This window comes from Scatophagus argus, chromosome 4 (genome assembly GCF_020382885.2).
Source record: "Scatophagus argus isolate fScaArg1 chromosome 4, fScaArg1.pri, whole genome shotgun sequence".
NCBI classification, from domain to species: Eukaryota; Metazoa; Chordata; class Actinopteri; family Scatophagidae; genus Scatophagus; species Scatophagus argus.
This window is the reverse complement of record NC_058496.1, coordinates 7,319,366-7,337,772: the sequence shown is the minus strand read 5'-3', so window position 1 is coordinate 7,337,772 and position 18,407 is coordinate 7,319,366. Positions and strand designations below refer to the sequence as shown.

General features: G+C 44.1%; 2 protein-coding genes across 7 annotated transcripts; both read right to left on the bottom strand.

The window, feature by feature from the left end:
- Positions 1-582: 582 nt before the first annotated feature.
- Positions 583-4,935, bottom strand: akr1a1a (aldo-keto reductase family 1, member A1a (aldehyde reductase)). Of its 3 annotated transcripts, none has more exons than XM_046387265.1 (9): positions 4,657-4,935; positions 3,568-3,637; positions 2,958-3,055; positions 2,746-2,865; positions 1,901-2,052; positions 1,587-1,782; positions 1,439-1,488; positions 1,186-1,335; positions 583-1,056 (listed from the first exon to the last, which is right to left on the bottom strand). In XM_046387265.1, exons 3-9 carry the CDS (start codon positions 3,036-3,038, stop codon positions 885-887), a joined length of 921 nt encoding a protein of 306 aa, XP_046243221.1. In that variant the 5' UTR covers positions 3,039-3,055; positions 3,568-3,637; positions 4,657-4,935; the 3' UTR covers positions 583-884. The 3 variants fall into 3 exon arrangements, with proteins under 3 accessions (XP_046243221.1, XP_046243220.1, XP_046243223.1); XM_046387264.1 differs by having other exon boundaries at positions 3,542-3,637; positions 4,657-4,934; XM_046387267.1 differs by lacking the exons at positions 3,568-3,637; positions 4,657-4,935 and adding an exon at positions 3,696-3,757 and having other exon boundaries at positions 583-729; positions 897-1,056.
- Positions 4,936-6,838: 1,903 nt separating this feature from the next.
- Positions 6,839-16,186, bottom strand: dnajb5 (DnaJ heat shock protein family (Hsp40) member B5). Of its 4 annotated transcripts, XM_046387258.1 has the most exons (5): positions 15,809-16,185; positions 15,244-15,399; positions 14,220-14,499; positions 12,796-13,451; positions 6,839-8,902 (listed from the first exon to the last, which is right to left on the bottom strand). In XM_046387258.1, exons 3-5 carry the CDS (start codon positions 14,428-14,430, stop codon positions 8,669-8,671), a joined length of 1,101 nt encoding a protein of 366 aa, XP_046243214.1. In that variant the 5' UTR covers positions 14,431-14,499; positions 15,244-15,399; positions 15,809-16,185; the 3' UTR covers positions 6,839-8,668. The 4 variants fall into 4 exon arrangements, with proteins under 4 accessions (XP_046243214.1, XP_046243215.1, XP_046243216.1 ...); XM_046387259.1 differs by lacking the exon at positions 15,244-15,399 and having other exon boundaries at positions 15,809-16,186; XM_046387260.1 differs by lacking the exon at positions 15,809-16,185 and having other exon boundaries at positions 14,220-14,453; positions 15,244-15,791.
- Positions 16,187-18,407: the final 2,221 nt, after the last annotated feature.

Genomic DNA, 18,407 nt, shown 5'->3' with positions numbered 1-18,407 from the left:
ACAGTGTTAATGTACATTCTGTCTAATTTAGAGTATCTGTAAAAGTGTTTGGATATCCTCTATATTAAGTGAATTTACAGTGTAGTTAAAGAAAACTGAAAATGAATGTGGTGAATTCTATTTTGAGATATCATGGTGGTTCAGACCTACAGTGATTGTAAAAGGTTTTAAAATAATTCAGTGTTCAGATGTTCAGAACAGTCCTGTTGCAGTGATGATTTACCCTTCACTCAGTGACACATGTAGCCATAGATGGATCTGCATGTAGGCACCAAAGCCACTGACGCTGGTCAGAGAGGCAGTTCTGTTTCTGACCACATAGTGTCACTCTGGCAGTAAAGTAAAGGCAGTGAAAGTTGTTTTTCCCCCCCTTTACTGCAATTTCAAAAAAAGCTTCACTCTAAAGTTTGTGCAGCTGGTGGCTTCAAGTTTCCCCGTCACAGTTGTGAATGCTGAGAATTGGATCAAATGTTGAACTGTAGGAACAAGATGGAAAAACACCTTTTAACTGGAGGAGGGACTTTATATTAATGCTATTCATCCCAAAGAGAAAAAGGAAAATAAACTCTGACAATATCTGAATTCGATTTTAGAAATTTGGTTTCTTCAGCATATGTAACGCTCATCTTTCACAATACAATATTTCATTCTTTGTGCGTAGACTCAGTAAGGATCACAGAAGGGGAAATGAGGATGTTCTGCATCTCTCCACACTCTCTTGCCATCCCTCTGTTTGGGGGGGAAAAACAACAATTAGCTATGCTCACATAATTACACGATTTTTTTTTTTAAATATAGAAAACCACACAAGTCAGGATGTTGGACCCAAAGTTCAGTCTAGGACGCCCCCCATATCAGATGGATTCTTGTGAGGTATCATAAAATCAGAGACTCACCTCGACTGTTGGAACGATGAAGCGCTTGTTGCAGTTTAAGGATCCTATCAGCTTCATGTCGTCTTCTGACAGGCAAAAGTCAAACACCTGCAAGTTCTGCTGGATCCTGGTGGGCGTCACACTTTTAGGGATGCACACGACACCTCTCTGGATGTGCCACCTGCCAAAAGGACGCCAAAGAGTTCAGCAGCTGTCAAGGTGGTCAGGGTTTGGTTCTGATTCTGTACGTCACTCGCTTGACTGAATTTACGCCTGAGTTTAGAGATTCTGTAGTTGAAGAAGATTTTACCTGAGTATGACCTGGGCAGGTGTTTTCTGATATCTCTGGGCAATTGCTCCCAGTCTAGGATCCTGTAGCAGACTTGGTTCATCCGGAGAGGCCCAGGGTCTGTCCCCGCTGCCCAGAGGACTGTAGGCTGTCACACAAACAGCCACTGAGCTGAGGCAGAGGAATATGCACTGTTACTGACACACAGGGAACAACATTTGACAGAACTGACCTCAGAAGTTTTGATAATGTGTGAAATTTCAATGACACTGACCGACAGTGAGACAGAAGATCCGCTTGAGAAAAGTAAGGATGGCATTCCACCTGTGGCACAATAAACACTTTCCGGCTTACAGTCCACTATTGCCCATAAAACATAAATAAATGTATTTATTCTGGCCTATGAGAAAGCCACATTGTACCTGGTTCACCACAGGTGTGTGTCTGGCCATGCTGATGATATCATCAATCTGTCCGGCGTTGAAGTTGGACAGCCCTATAGCTTTGACTAAACCTTTGTCCACAAGGCTCTCCATGGCTGCCCAAGTATCTCTGTAGTGTATGTCAGAGTAACAAATACTTCCATCTTCTCTTCGAGGCATCAGCTCCTTCCCCCGCCTAAAACACACACACACACAAAGGCTGCTTCAGCTAACGTCATACACCATTACCACACTGATCCTCACTGTGACAAGCACTGGCAGACGATACTGGTTTATTATGTGCAGCTGCTCACTGAAATGCCATAGGCCAGTGCATAAGGTACAAGTCCAGATAGGAGAGGCCCAAGTGGACCAGACTGGTCCTGCACGCTTCCTCAACATCCTCTGGGTGATGTTTGGTGTTCCACAGTTTGGATGTTACAAACACCTCCTCACGACACAAAGCCTGGAGGGGAAAGGATAATGGGTATACATTACTATACCTGACAAGACTGAATCAGAGACAGATATTATCTATGGACTGTAAGGGAGTTTGTCATGTCAATGTTTCAGCACCTAGACTGGTAATCTTAACTCAGAGTGTGTACTAAACTGCAATTCCTATCTTGACTTCATTTTTTAATTCTAAACCCAACAACCTAACTCTAACAAAAAATGAATTATATATGTAGACTGTTTGAGGATTTTATGGACTTCATTTTAGAAATGAAGGACAGAAATGCAACTGCAGTTCATGGTCAGCTGTTTAACCCCCAAGCAGACAGAGGTGCCCTTGTGGACTTTGTTTGACTCTATTGTGAGCACTGAATAAAGACTCATGACAGCAAACTTGTTATTGGCAAGTCACAATCGACATTTAGTAAACTTTTTATTAACATTAAGCTAAATGTAAGAAATAAAAAACAAAATCATAACTCAGACTCCACTTACCCTCTCGTTCTGGAGTTTTTTTTACCCCTTAAAACACTGTCACCATCAGCAAATTAAATTTACTCAGCTGTCAAACTGCTAACAGTAAAGTTTGAACATCTGCACTTTGGTGAGACACACCAGGACAAGTGGATCATGAGTTCAAATTGTTTTGTCAACTGCTGTTTCCAAGATCAAGTCTAATTCAAGCTGAACCGGACTTTCTCACCTTCCCAGTGCCGACCCTGATGGCCAGAGCCTCTCCCACCTCCTGCTCATTGTTGTATGCAGCAGCACAGTCAATGTGTCTGTATCCACAGTCTAAAGCTGCCAGCACTGCCTGCTTCACCTGATAACACACACACACACACACAAACTGTTTCCAGAAACACACTTTGCTTGTAACAAACAAAGCCAGAGTAACGGTTTGTATAGTTCTACCTGCCCTGGAGCGCTCTTCCAGGTGCCGAGTCCGACCATGGGCATCCTTTGCCCTGTTGAGAGAGTCACAAAGGCACTCATGTTTCAGCTCTGAGGACCTGGAGAAAAGACAGTAACATGCAGGGTGTTAACAGGGAGACACTTATGGAATCAGGATCCAGTCATCATGACTAAGTCCTAATACCTTGTTACTAATTCACACTCACATCTGTATTCATTAACTCCTGCACTGCAGCAGCAGGGGTTGTGTGTGTATATATATGCATACATTCTACATGTGCAAAGGTCTTTCACATGGCAGTATTCATCATACTGTAGATGAAAGTTCTGCTTGCAGAGCAACAAAAAACTACCACTTCTTACTGTTTTCACCCTCTGAACTGAAAAGTGGTGGAAATATAAACCTTCTGTGAACCCAGCCTCACTGCCAGAAATAGCTGATACAGGTATATAGGATTAGTCATACTGGTGTTACTGCAGCACATCTTCGAGCCATGGTTCACTAATTGTGCGCTATATACTTAGCATGTGAAGCACACACACACACACACACAAAGACAAGTTATCGACCAGAAAGGTTGTACCATATGAGTGTCTTAATGCAGATCACCTGCCCTGACAGCCTCCTGACCCAGCAGCAGCAGCATAAAGTGATTGACTAGCAGTCACTCCAAAACAGTCTGAAAATAGTACAGAGATTAAACACACAGTGAATTCATGTCGCTTTAGTTTTCTTACCGGGTATCACTCTGGGAAAGGGGCCGGGGGGTTAGCTGTCCATCTGGATTTTAAAAGGTTCAGGTCAAAGTCTTCTTCATTTGTTTAACTGTAACTCAGACTGATGGAAAATGTCCAAACTCCAGCTCACTGAGATAGCACAGATAAACATACAGTTTATCCCCAATGTTTGGTCAAAAAAGATTGGAAAAAAAAAACCTTCCTTTTATGGCTTTCTAAAAACTTATAACAAATCTGTTAGGGTTTTTTTTACATACACATTAGTATCTCAGTTGTCAGTCTTATTGATCTTATTAAGGATCAGATGTTTACATGATCAGAACATGAGAAACCCAGTAATTCATATTCCTGTCAATATGACCATAATGCTATCCAGGTTTCTGATCACCTGCATGCAGGGTGCCTTCATTCCTCAGCATCTCAGCTATTTATTTATGTACCAAAAGATGTAAAGTAATGCCAGCAAAATGTACTTTGAGTATCAAAAGTAAAAGAAAAATAGCCCTGATGCCTGACATTCATTTATTTATTTATTTAGAAGACATTACATTTGATACTGATGCATCCATGTGCAAGTTTTACTGTAGTAACACAGGGCTTGTTTTAACTGCTGTTCACAGAATAAGATCTCTCCATCCGTTCTCAACTTAGGGGGTTGTGAGATGCTTAATGGAGCAGGAAATCAGAGTTGGGCAACACAAAGTTTTGCAAAACGGATTTTTGATAATGTAGTATTGGGCAATTTGACCTTTTTAGGCCTCAAACGGTTATTCAAATTAAACCGTCTTACACATCTAGAGCAGGGGTGGCCCAGGGGCCGCACTGACTTTTAAAGTTTGACAGGGTCAGCACCAGATGCATACATATCAAACATAAACATATTAAAGGCATTACAGTGTTAATACTTACATTTACTTTTTAGTGTGAGCAGTGTTGTTGATCTGAGGTGTTCATCACTCACCCGGGATCTGTGGGGTGGTGCAAGTCTGTTCATACACATAGGCAGAGCCAAACAACACCAGCATCCTCTGTGCCATCTTCTGGATGTTTGGAAATCTGGTTGCATTTAATGAAGCATAAAAGTCATCCAGCTTAAGAGAGTTGAACTTCTCCTTTAAGGCGGTGTCACATTGGAGATCCATCAGTTCCAACTGCAACTCATGTGGTGCCGTTTCAGGGTCTTGCGTGAAGGGACATGACACCAGCTGAAGTGAACTGTCAATTTTTGCGTGCATGTCGTGTCCAGGTGCCTCTTTCAGCGCAGCCAGTGTGGGGAAACGAGCGAATGGCTTATTTGACATTTGCTTTGAAAATAAAGCTAGCTTGGTTTTGGAGGCTCTGACGTTTTTGAACATTTCATGCACAAACCAGCGCACATTAGGGCGGTAAAACAAGTCCTGGTGATCAGCGTCAGTTTCTGCAAGAAACTTAATAAAACGACGATGCTGAAGTCCGCTTGCTCGAATAAAGTTAACGAGTTATACAATTGTCTTCGCTACATGATCGAGCTGCAATACGGATTTACACTGTGCTTCCTGGATTCTTTTGAGCAGCCCGACGTTTTTCCCAGTCAGATTTGGCGGTCCATCTGTGGTAACATTGGCAAGCGCACTCCAAGGTAGCTTGTGGCTCTCAGTGCCCCCCCGACACTTTCATACAAGTCCTCTCCACGTTATCTCAAAATTGTCATTAATCCCTCCGATAAAGATTAAAAGCTGTCCTTTGTGTCATTACTTTCGTCCAGTGCCAAGGAATATAGTGTAAATGACTCCGCTTTGTTGTTTAGCTTGCTAACTAAATCTTCGTCAATTAGCTTGACACGGCTGGTGATAAGCTAATTTTTCTGATTTGTTCTTGCTCTCAGGACACAAGATACCTGCTGTCTCTACCATGCACTCTCTGAGAAACTCCCCTTCGGAGAAAGGTTTGCTGGTCTTTGCTAGTTTGAATGCCTGCAAATAACTTTCCTTCGTGCTTGATTCTTGTCGGATAAAGGTGTTTTGCTGAGCCTGCAAACTAGCTGCCAGCCTCTGAGCGGTAGCCGTCGGTTCGTTGACTGGTTGTTAGCGTAATTAGCATGCTGGGTAGAAAAGTGACCGCTGATGTTGTATTCCTTTAAAACAAACAAAAAAAGTTTCTTGGCAAATAAGACATACAACCTTTGCCCGGACTTAAGTGAAAAGATATTTGGTTGTCCATTCTTTATTAAACATTTCGCACTCACTGTCGACGTTTCTATTCTTTTTCACACTCATTGTTGCAGATGGGTTCAGACCAGTAGCAGAGTATCAACAGAGAGCGGCCCTGGATTCCGCAAAATCAAGTCAATGTAATGCGCCACCTGGTGGAACGCCAGGCATTACAGGACAAGGTCAAATGAATGCAGTCATAATTATCATATGATTTGATTTAGGCAATTCTGTACCAATCTTCGGCGGGCCGAATCAACAGGACCAACGGGCCGGATGTGGCCCGCGGGCAGTAGTTTGCCCACCCCTGGAGGGGCGGGGCAAAAGGGAAAAGCTGTCCATTTGGATTTCAATGTTATGTAAAGCTACTTTCTAATAGTATTTTCTCAAAATGTCGTGTTCCTTATGTAAAATATTAATCTCAAACTGCTTGATGCAGCCCACTGCTCCTGTGTGTTTCACTGCATGTAATTTGTCAGGTGTTGCATGTGTGTTCAACTATGGATGGGTTAAATGCAGAAGACAAATTCAGTGTGTGTATGTAAAAATATATATGCTGCCAATAAAGTGATTCTTAATTGTTCTTAATTCATTCTTTTTAATTCTTGAAATACTCCAGTAAAGTACAAGTTGCTAAAAATTCTACTGAAGTATAGTACTTGATTTAATATGCTTTATTACTTTTCACCACTGAGTTGAGGTGCTAACATGAGTGGTTAAGATGTTGAAGAATCAAGACACATCTGCATGCAGATGAGCAGGATTATATATATCATGTATGATAAGAATAAGCGGGTTTTCCATGTTACATGTAAACATCACACCAGTGTTAAGATCGAAACCAGGACAGTAATGTGTGTGCAAACATACTCAGTAAGGTGAAACTTTGGGGGGGCGAATTCATACTAAGGTAGCTTATAATTCTTGAAAGAGGAACTCAGATGACACAAACTGTGAAGTTCACACATTTGGTTTATTTGTTGCCATTTTGAAAAGATCATAAATATAGACAGTCTTTCATCAGAAGTACATGTGTATTCCGGCTGTGGCCACAGTCCAGCATCCCCGGAGGCTCTGAGAGGCAGGGCGCCTTGTTGTTTTGTCAGTACTCTTTATGACATAAAAGTGCATTTATCAACATGATTCATTAAAACATTTTCCAATACACATCACATATATAACCTACCAGGGCTGTCTGCAAAAACCATTCTCATACACACAGATTATCATTGACATAAACTACAGCAGGAAGAGCTGAGGAGAACTTTCAGAGCCCCCCGCAGCTGAGACAGAGAACACCTGTCTCTTACAAAACCTGTTTCCTAAACAGGGTTTTCTACTGAAAAAACGTGTAAAATTCAATGTACAGATGTTACAGGGGCAGAAGCAGTTATCAAATCACAAACTGAGGATTCCATGAACCCAAAAAGTAGACCCAAAGGGTGTCTATTTTTGGCACTGCTCGCAGTAGCACCGAGACATTGCCTTCAAATGGCACAAGAGAAAGCAGAATATACACAACAAAGCTGGTTTTCCCAGAGAAATCTTGACTATTTACTATTGACTTCAGATTAACTTAACACTTACATTCCTCTGAGAAATCCAGCCTGTACTTGTACGGCACTTTACAGGGATACATTGGCAAAATTCATCACTTATGTAGCAAATCTCTCCCTAAAAAGTCCTTGCCTGCTTACAGTACAATGTGGTGATCGACTCTACATTGCGTAATCACGTTTTTTTGTCGAGATCACCACCATTAAGAGAATGGTAATGTCTAACACAGCATAGGGCATTGTCTGTTGTGCACTTAACATGGCTGTTGTTTATGTTACAGTGTGACCTGTGTGTGTGTGTGTGTTTTTGTGTTCATATATGTGGTATGACACTGGGCTAAGGCACCTAAACGTCCCTCAGACAACGAGCCAGGCTGTTAGAAGGGAAAGCACCCATATTATGTGCAGACTGTATTATCCAAGCTTCCACTGCTGTTACAGTATATGATTGTCATTCCCAGATTTTCCAATGCAGCTGAGATATGCTTATTATTACTCGGACTAATGCGGGACTTTAAGTGTGCACGCATCAGAGTATAGATCACAATTTTAAGGGGAAACCTTACTAAGCAGTAAACAGCCTACGGACTTCAAGCACAATGCTTTATCAGACTGAAAGGAAGAGAAAAGCAGGTGGCAGGGGGTGTGGGGGGAAGGGGGGTTGGGGTTATGTTAAAACTGTGGTCGGTACTGAACACACTGAAGCTGCTGGTACACTCAAGGTAAAAATAAATATTCCTATTTGAAACTTCCTGTGGAGAATGAAAATCCTGGAAAAAATGTTTTAAAAAATATCTCACGCTTCATCCTATCACAAAAAGACGAGGATCAGAGAGAGCTGGACAGCATATAAAACTACTGATAAATCTGTAAAAAACAGAGTTAAGAAAAGAGGATCTGGTAAAAGCCTGAGCCCATCTTCAGCCCTACTATACTGCTCAGGTGCCTGTGTGCCTTCTTGGGCCAAAAGACAAAACAAACAAATAATTACATCCTGGTACTGCCTTTCAACTTGGAATCCTTCCCTCATCATCCCGCTTCAAAGTCCCTACAAACAACAGCGTCTGTTCAATGCTGCGTGCGTTAACACAGGACATGGAGACTGGAAGGGGGAAAGGAAACTACAATACAAAATATGAGAAATAAAGGAGTAGTAAGGGTTGTTTTTCTGGGTTTGGGCCATTTAGTCTGGAGTGTGTGGTGGTGGAGGGGTTGAAGGTGAGTCTTCCTATGACTGGGGGAGGTGTTGTCTGATAATCTCTCTGGACTGAGGTGGGATCCTGTCAGGAAACCGGACAGTAAATTCCACTATGAGGTCACCACGCTGAGACGGGTTCTTGGGGAAAGGTAGGCCTTCCCCTCTGAGTCGCTTCACCGTCCCTGGCTTGATGATGTCATGACAGGGCAGCGAGATGATGCGGTTTTCCAGCGTGGGAATGCTAACTGTGCAGCCACACAACGCCTGCAGGAGAAAGAAGGAAAGCAGACCGAGAGCGTTAATATCTTTAGTAGGAATTAAATGCCAAAGCCATGAATATCTCAATGACTTAATGTTTCCATGAACTAAGAAGTTCATCTTCCGTCAGTACATCATCCAGACAAGAAAACTTCCACATGTTTTATGTGTGTGTTCATCGTCTATGAGTGTGTACACATGTGAGAGAAAGTTTTACTATCGATCGACTTCTGTGGGGTCTAGAAAACAGAATTCAAATTAGGAACACTAGAAAAACATGACTTGGCAGTGGAAAAGTTTTCTGGTGTGTGTGTGTGTGTAGATAGAGGGGTGTGTGTCAGTGTTGGGGGGGTACACATTGCACAGGGGACTAATTTTAGCAACAGTCTCATAGCTGGGCCTAATGAAGTGAGGCAGGAATCGGCTGAGCTCGTAAATAGTTGGAGGGCTTGTCAGATGGGCTGGCAGGACGAGGAGAAAGAACAGACACACAAACACCCACACACACACACATACACACACACTAAGCCTCAGTTCCTTATCACAATGCCTGATGAATCCAGTCAGAGTGTAGAGAGCGCTAAACTAAACACGGAGACCTGTGGTTATCACGACTTCACAGGCTTTCCAGTGAGCATCACTCGCCAGATTTGCATTGAGTAAAAAGAACTATACGCGACTCCACAACTCTGTGAATGAACATACTGATGAATTAAAAACTTTTCTTATATAATGCAGTTGTTAAAGAATAATTTACTACAAAAAACAAGGTTAGTCAAAAATACCGTAAAGTTGCAGAGAGCCAGTGTAGATAAACTATAATTGACTAGGAGGATGGTTTGATGTCTTGGTCGTCAAAGGGTTTTGGGACGCTGACCGTGTGGTTGTGACGTCCGGCCTTTGTTGCATGTTATCCTCCCTTTTTTCCTCTATTTTTTTGCAGGTGTAGATACACTGCTGACCTTCATAATTTAACATGTTAACATGCTAACAATTGCTAATTAGCTGTGGACTGGTGGACACCAAAGTATTAGACAAAGGACTTCGACCAGTTGACGACACAAGATGAAAAGTCTGAGGATCAGCGAAGTTATTACAAATCATCCTGGGGAGAACATGAATGTATGTAACAAATTTCTTGGCGATCCATGAATTTATCATTGAGAAATCTCAGTCAATACGGCTAATGTTAACCTCAGCGCGGCATTAGAGGAAAACGTGAATGTCTGCCATTCTTTGTGCCGATCCACAGGTGTTGAAATATTTCATTTTTTCACCAACTCTTCATCTCAAGGCAACCAGCCAATCATGATGTAATAGTGACTTTGTCCACACTGGCACATGCTTAACCTCTAACACCCAGTCCAGGTCATTACGTGGGCAATGTTGTAAGACTGCTGGAGGATTTTCTTGTCTCGTCTGGTGTTTTTTAAACAATCAGGGATGGACATGTGGACAGTTGAACTTCAGTCAAACAGAGCAGCTGCTTCAGAGGACAGACAGAGTTTTCCAGCCGTGACATCAGCCTCCACCACACACATTAGGAGGTGATTTAGTCCATGACTATGATAGAGACTAGTGCTCATCCTCCTGTTATGAACAGTTCCATTCACTAATACAAGCCTTACACACAGACACAGGTTGCCATGACGCTCGACACACTGCTTGCTGTTCTGGGGGCCCACTGATTGCATAAGCCTTAGCTCAGACAGCATAGCTCTAGAGACACAAACACACACATACACTTTGATTTGCTATATTTGTGATTTACATTCATTGTCTGGGGCCATATGCTAACATTGACCATCAGTGTTAACCCTATGCTTCATGCTTAACTCTACAGTTATAATCAGCTGAGAGGATCAGTTTAAAAGTGTCTTTATAACCTTTGGTGTCCTTGTAACTCTGTGGGCTGTCAGTACAGCCCATAGCCTTAGCACATGCTTGTCCTGAATACTGGTAGCTGTTGCTGTATTTAAATGAAAGTGCAATGACAGTGCTTCCAGTGATTCTTCTACCGCTGTGGATAATCAGTATATTTGCCTTTCTAAATTATATCAGAGGTGAAGCTCTACAGAGCTGTCCACTTTGCGTTAAGAGCCCAACAGCTATAGATAGCACCTAGGTGAGTTTGGACGCAGGTTTTGCTGCTGAGCTGAATGCAGTGATTACAAAACCTAGAAATGCACAGCCACAGACGATACCACCCTACTGCAGAGGCATCATCAACGCCAGAAAGAGCCAGTCTATAGGTACAGGTATAGGGACATCAACATGTCAAATTTGTGCAAAACTCTCTAACTGCTGCTGTCACGGTGCCTCCCAGGAGTTTCTAGTGTGGCTAAACGAGTGTTTGTTGGTGCTAAACGCAGCTGCTCATCAGGGCATGCTTCAGGCAAACAAATGAATAGCAGGGGAGCCATACATAAGTAAAAACATGAGAAAAGAACTGCTCATTTCAAAATATTAAATCCTAGCCTGATTTTGTACTTTAGAATGAGCATTTGGAGAATTTCTGTGTTGATGGAAACAATCATCTTGTGGACTTGTTATATTATGTACTGGTGCAATGACTGCCATTTGTCATTATATGTGGCAGGTTGTCTGGTGTGCAGCATGTAGCTGGTGCTGTATTTTCACTGCAGCATCACATCTTCAGGGAAGCAGAGCAGAGTGCAGCAGTGGAATATGAGCTCTTATTTGCTTTGGATACTGAATCATCTGACCCACTTCCCTAATATTCCCTGGACACCCCCACCCCCCCATCCTCATCCACATCTCTTCTTTCCCCCATCGCGTCTTAAGCTGCATCAGGCTGAAGACTCATATTTGGCTGCTGTTGGAGCAGAGGATTTAGCCGTGGGAGTTATGCAGTGCACATTTAATCATTGTGCAGGTCTGATCAAGTACCATCTCCTGCTTACTGCAACTTAAACTCTAATGTGCTCTCATTAACTAGGCTGTCCTAATAATTGCGCTGTGTGCAGGCACCCTTGTTTACTGGTGAATTGCCTCTGCAGGGATGTGAGAGTCGGTGCTGCTTTTAGGGGAAAATGTTCAAAATTGGCTTGACTGGAGTGCAAACAACTCCCCCAACATCTCCAACTCTTTGAGAACACCTGCCATTAAGCTGAGCACGGGGAGTACGGAGTGGTGAGAGGCAGCTCTAATAGAAACATTAAAGCTTGTGTAATTCTCAGACAGAGAGCAGAGCTGTGCTGGACCCGTTGCCCTCGTAGGAGCAGCTAATTAAACGTTCTTCCAGTCACAGTAATAGCAGCCTGGATTGTCACAACTGTCATACTGCAATCCATCTTTGAGAGTGTTTGCAAATACGTTTGATGCAAGAGAGCGTACGCTTGCATGCATGTTTATGCCTGCGTGTAGTTTTGTGTGTGGCTGGTTGCGTGTGTGTTTATGTATATTCATACAGCAGTGCAGAGCGAGTGAGGACGACAGCTCTATGCCGGTCACACAGGGACACCACATTCCTGCTGCTTCTCTCACACTGCAGTGACTCTGCAATAACACACACACATATATATAAACACTCGCTCCTCAGTATGTTCTATATGACCACCAAACAGGACATAATCCTACCCTTAAATTACAGTCACACCTCTCCACCTCATCCACAGTTTGTCCAGGCTGAATGACAAGAATGAAGAATAAAAATGTGCAGTTTTTGTTTATTCATCCAAAACTGCTCCAAGAATGCATAACATTTCTGCCTTGTTTGCTCCATTGGGACTCAAACTCCCAACCTCAGCAGCATTATCTACTCATGCACATGCAGAACAGTGACAAATATGGAAGACTGAAGAACAGCAGACAGAAGGGTAGAAGAGAGCGAGATTAGATGAAAGCAAGCAAGATTAAATGAAAAGAGACAGACGTACCTCTTTTAGATTGATCTTGCAGTTATAAATTATATTGGAACCGTCTCTCTTGAAGTGGGCATGCCCTTTGTCTTTGAGCACAAAAGCTATGTCGGCAGGAATGTTCTCAGGGGTTTCGTCCCCCTCCTTTGGGAAGGTGATCTTGGTTCCCTCCTTCCAGCCCTTTTTGATGATAATGTTAAGGATCTTGTCCTCTGTCCTCATGCTCCGCCCATCTGGGTTCAGCCTGCGCCGGGTGATCTTCATGCGCTTGGTGCAGCCATGGAAGATCTCCTCCAGTGAGACCTTCAGCTCGTGGACCACTGGAGGGTCCTGGTGCTTTCTACCTGTCCCCAGGCGTTCTGACGGCACACCCCTCCTCCTGCGGCCCTCCCCTGGGAAGCCATTGTTCATCCCCCCTGGAAAGCCGAACTGTCTCCCAAAATGAGCGAAGGGGTCATCCTCATCCATGTCCACGTCCTGATCTGTGTCGTGGTCATTGTGGAAGGAGAAACCGTTGGCGCGGTTGTGGCTACGGTTGGAGCCAAAAAACATGTCGAAAGGGTTGGAGCCACCAAAGAAGGAGGCAAAGGTGGCATGAGGGTCCCCGTGGAAGGTGTAGTGGTACGTTGAGCTGCCAGGCGCACCTGAAGAGCTGCTGCCTCCTGTCTTCAAACCTGAGGGAGAAAAGAGAGGGAAGAACGAGCTCTCAGATGCAGATGCATACTCAAACACCCACCAGATGAAAGACACACATTAACATGAACTCAGATACCAGAAAGGAGACCCTGCTCAGAAAACACCGCACGTGGGTAACAGAAGAGAGGAGAGTGGAGCCCTCGTGGGCGAGAAAAATCCAACAGCATCACTGATCTTCCAGTAGCACTGGTGATGGAAGAACTCATAAAATACCAGGTCACTCCATCCAACACACTCACACAAATACACACACCAACACACACTGTTTCACCAGAGGCACATGCACAATACACCCACAAATGAAAACTACAGCAGTCGCTGCTATTCATATCTCAACCATGTAATGATCTTCAGCCATCTGTCTGTCAGCTAGCACGCACGCACATACACACACAGCATTATACAAAACCGCACTACCAGCTGAGGTAGACTACAAGGTTTTAGAGCGGGTAAGTGTTGTTGACACCAAAGATAACAACAGACAACGACAAACATGTTCCTGCACATCAACACAAACATGAAAACACGAATGAGACGAGGTATTATTACTTGAGTGGCTGCAGTCCACTGAAGTCCTAGTCATATTAGGTGCTGAGTCTGTTCCTGAACTATTTCAGTAACAACTTAATGCATCATAATGGAGGTTTAACAAGGCCTCACTGACAGAGCGCTGAAGCATGCATCCAAGCGGACACAAGCAGACAGGTCGCAATACACCAAGACACAACCCAACCCTTCCTCCTCACCTTCCTCTCCTAGCTGATCATAGACGGCCCTCTTCTTCGGGTCACTGAGGACCTCATAGGCCTCTGCGATCTCCTTGAATTTCTCCTCAGCATTGGCATCCTTGTTCTTGTCGGGGTGGAATCGCAGCGCCATGCGCCGGTAGGCCTTCTTGATCTCCTCCTCGTTGGAGCCCTTGGGGATGCCCAGGGTCTTGTAGTAGTCCTTCCCCATAGCTGCACACACGCATACACTCTCTGGAATGGAGGACCCCCCCTCTTAATCTCTGGCAGTGGTCTGTCACTGGCAAGATACAGGACTACAGTTAGAGTCTTACAACACTCCTCCCAGGCAAATGCTGACCAGAGGGACAGACTATATATATATGTGCTGGCAGAGATGCAGAGTGCACTCAAGTTCTGTCTTTCTGTGCTTTAAGGTGAAGCCTATTTAGTGATGGCTGGAAGTGGGAACACAAAGTACTGGCTTTACTAAGTGTTACTATGGGGATGTGGATGCTGTACTGACGTGCAGTCAGGTAGAGTGCAGAGGAATCCCCTTCATCTGCTTTATCACACGGCTTCTCCCTATCGGCAGGTACAGGAAATACTTGCACTAATTTATTTATTTCAAATGCGTTCGAAATGTTGCGATTTCGTGCCAGCTGGGCGGAGACAAGCAACCTGTCAGACAGCGGAAAACACTTCACCGAGACACTGCGGTGCCTCTGGACCGGACACAGTGATCCTCTGTTTAACCAAGAGAGCACACAAGTGGAAAGAAAAGCCTGCTTACATCTATAACATTAACAACATGCTGCCACAGAGAAGCCGATTCGCTATGACAGCACAGACCCCAAATCAAACCAATAATATCCACCATAATTTGGACCACTGACTGGTTTATACCTACTGATAAACCCGAGACATTTTTTACATTAACCCATTCAATGAGAATGAAATATCAATGGTATCGCGGGGAAACGCGAGAAAAAAAAGGAGCTTAAGAAAAAGAAAGAGACGGAAATAAAAACAAGAAAAATCCTACCAGAACGCTCAGCAATGAATGGGGACTATCACACCAACATGGTCCGGCTTTCTCCGTCTCTTTCTCTCCTCCTCTCAGCCCTTGTTATCTGCCTGCCGCCCCGGCACTGCTGGGTCCTTATAAATTGACGTCAGGACGCCGGGAGGATCACAGGCTCTGAAATAACCGGTGACCAAACACTGAGGTGCATCTGACGTTTCACTGGAAAACCTCGAACAACTTCCCTGCCCACACGGCCAGCCATAAACCTGGATCCATCACATAATCCCAGCTGATATTTTGTGCGCGCAAGAGGGACTGGAATCACTGCTGACGGGATTTGTAGAAGACGCGGTCATCAGTCAGTGATTGTCATATTCATTAAAAATCACGCTCAATTTTCTTATTTGATGCGAGGCCGTGAAGCGAGATTATGAACCTGTTTCTTAATGAGGGTTTGTAAATTTAAAACTACATCCTTGATCGTGGTCTTCCTTGGTCCCATAGTGACATTTGTACCAATTTAAGCAACCGTCGCTAGAAAAAATAAATAATAATAATGATAATAAAAGATTTGTTTCCTCACCCAGCCCGTTGCTTTGTGTCCAATCCGGCTCCTGTCGGTATCAAAGAGAAACGGTTTGTGGAGTGTGGAGAGCAAACCCAGCCCCTCTCATCCAGCAGCCGGCGGGGCTCTTTGTTCAAGTAAGGTGTTCGCACATACAGTCAGAGTGAGTTAGGCTACATTTAAGATGAAGTTTTACTGGAGGGGTTTAATTAAAAACTGGCCAGCTGCCTTGCTTTAGTTTTCTCCTCTTACAAGGAGCCTCCAGTCTCAGCATGCATGTCGGAGCTGTGTTCACTGTGCGGGGAAACAGTCATATTTAGAAGGAGGGAGAGAGATAGAGAGAGCCCTGATAGTTGGCAGAGAAACAATCACCTGAAAAACAGTGTGTGTGTGTGTGTGTGTGTGTGTGTGTGTTTGCGCGTGATCATGTAGTCGTGCCTGGATTGAGTTGGTATAAACACTGCTGAGTCATGTGATGACTCCACACACACATTTTCTACCTTCTATCCTTGTATAGACTGAAGATTTTTTCAGTGGCATCCTACTTTCCAGAAACCAAAACCTAAAATTAACCCCAATCTTAACCCTTTACTTAACTCCAAGCTTAACAACCTCCCAAAATAACCCACCCTGCCCTGAACCCTGAGCTCAGGTTAATGTGTGACCTTCATACTGACCTAACCGCAATTGAAATTTCACCCCAAGATCAAACCCAGGGACACTGGAGGATATTCTGCCGCTGGAAACCTTTAAAACAACCCACTTTTCAGCATTAACCCCGTCTGTTCCCAACTCGTTTAAACAATTTAATAAACCATAAACAATAACTCATCTAACCCCTGGGGGTGAGGCTCTGTACAAGTCAGATTCACTTAACCAATAAAATCATTTTCAACACACATGCACTAAAATAATCTAAGTCCTCAGTCTGGATCTGACCCTTTCTCAGGACTCAAGTTTAGGCAGTAAAGCCTCACCAGGTTGGCTTCCCAAACAGTAAGACTCAGTGAGAATATTCCAGCTGACCGGAATCACCGGGTCCCCAAAGATCTGAGACCAGTCTGCTTTGACTGGATGGTAATCCAGCCCTGCTCTGCCTTAACTTGACCTTTGTACTACATCTCAACCCAACAATAAGCTCAGAATAATCACTCCCACATTACTTATGTAGACCAACATTAACCAACATCCTCTAATTGGAGGTTTAAATTCGCTCTTCTCTGTGGGGAGATTTGCAACAAACCAAGCACACAGGACATCCTGAAGGCCAAACACTCCTCCCTATTTTCACCACTGTTTTAAGTCCGTGGCAGCTCAACAGGCAGCCTTCTGAGCTCTCTAAAAAAAACCAAAACAAACAAAAAAAATATCACATCTTACAGCACCGGTGGAGGTCTGAGTCACTATCAATGACTTTTACCGTTAAGTGCACCAAAAAGGTACACTCTGCGGGGTGAAGCGCTCCTGCTCTGCTGGTTTTAATGTGAGAAATGGAAAAAAAAAAGCTAGCAATAAAGACTCATTTAAGCTTGAGTCATCACTCCCCACAGGACCGGCGAGGAGGTGCGAGAAAAGTGGGTGTTCTCAATGGAGGAGTCTGTCTGACACGCACATGCATGTACTCTCTCATATACACACATTCAAAACAATGGGAGCACGTAGCGAAGTCGCTGCGGAGAACGGAGAGACACATTCCTGTGTGTCCAGCTGAGTGTGTGTGTGTCTTTTGACAGCAGGGAGTGACTTCAGGCCAGTGCAGCTGTCCCAGAAGAGCAGCTGGTCTGCAATCCTCTTCTCAGTCTTTTCTCCTGGACATTGGAGCATGTTGGAATCGACTGCAATTCACTGACGGAGACATGAGCTCAAAAGGGGGTCAGAAATCTGTCTGAGCCAAGTGTACACAGAGTTAAACAACAAACATGTCTTCCTCAGGACTGTCTGGAATTTGTGCACAAATAGTCACAGTGCTTGTCTTACGTCTGCATCCTAACTGCTAATGACGACTGAGGGGAGCTGATCCACGTGCTGCTCCGATGCTGACTGTGCACTGAAACAGTCTAGGAACACCTCCCTTGACCCGATGCTGGGTTTCCATGGTGACACAGGAATCTGCCAGACAGTGATGTGTCTACCAGGAATACCTTGTCTCAGCAATGGATCCTCTGAGCACGTGTATATGTATAATATGCGTGCATGAGAACAAAGAGTGGAGATGGGACGAGATTACTGAGGGTAATGTGTGAGAGTACACCGTCACATACACATCGACTGCTTCAGTGGTGTACTCCACCACCTGAGCTGACAGACGACGGGAGAACAGAAGGTCAGCTAGACGGTGAGAGACAACAGACGGGGGGGTTCACAGAATACACCGAAGGCCGTTTTTCAAGTGCGAAGAGCAGGCAGCAGTAAGTGTCTGTAAGCATCTCCCACCACCTCCTCTCTTTGACTCAGAACACCCCGTCCTTTCCACCTCCTCTCTCACTTCTACCCTTCCTGTAACCATAGAGACCACCGTTGCCTGAAGAGAGGCTTTCTCCCAGACAGACATGGTGGTGTCAAATGAGGATGCTGCAAGTATGTGTGCACAAAAATCACACCGCTCAATTTAAAGACC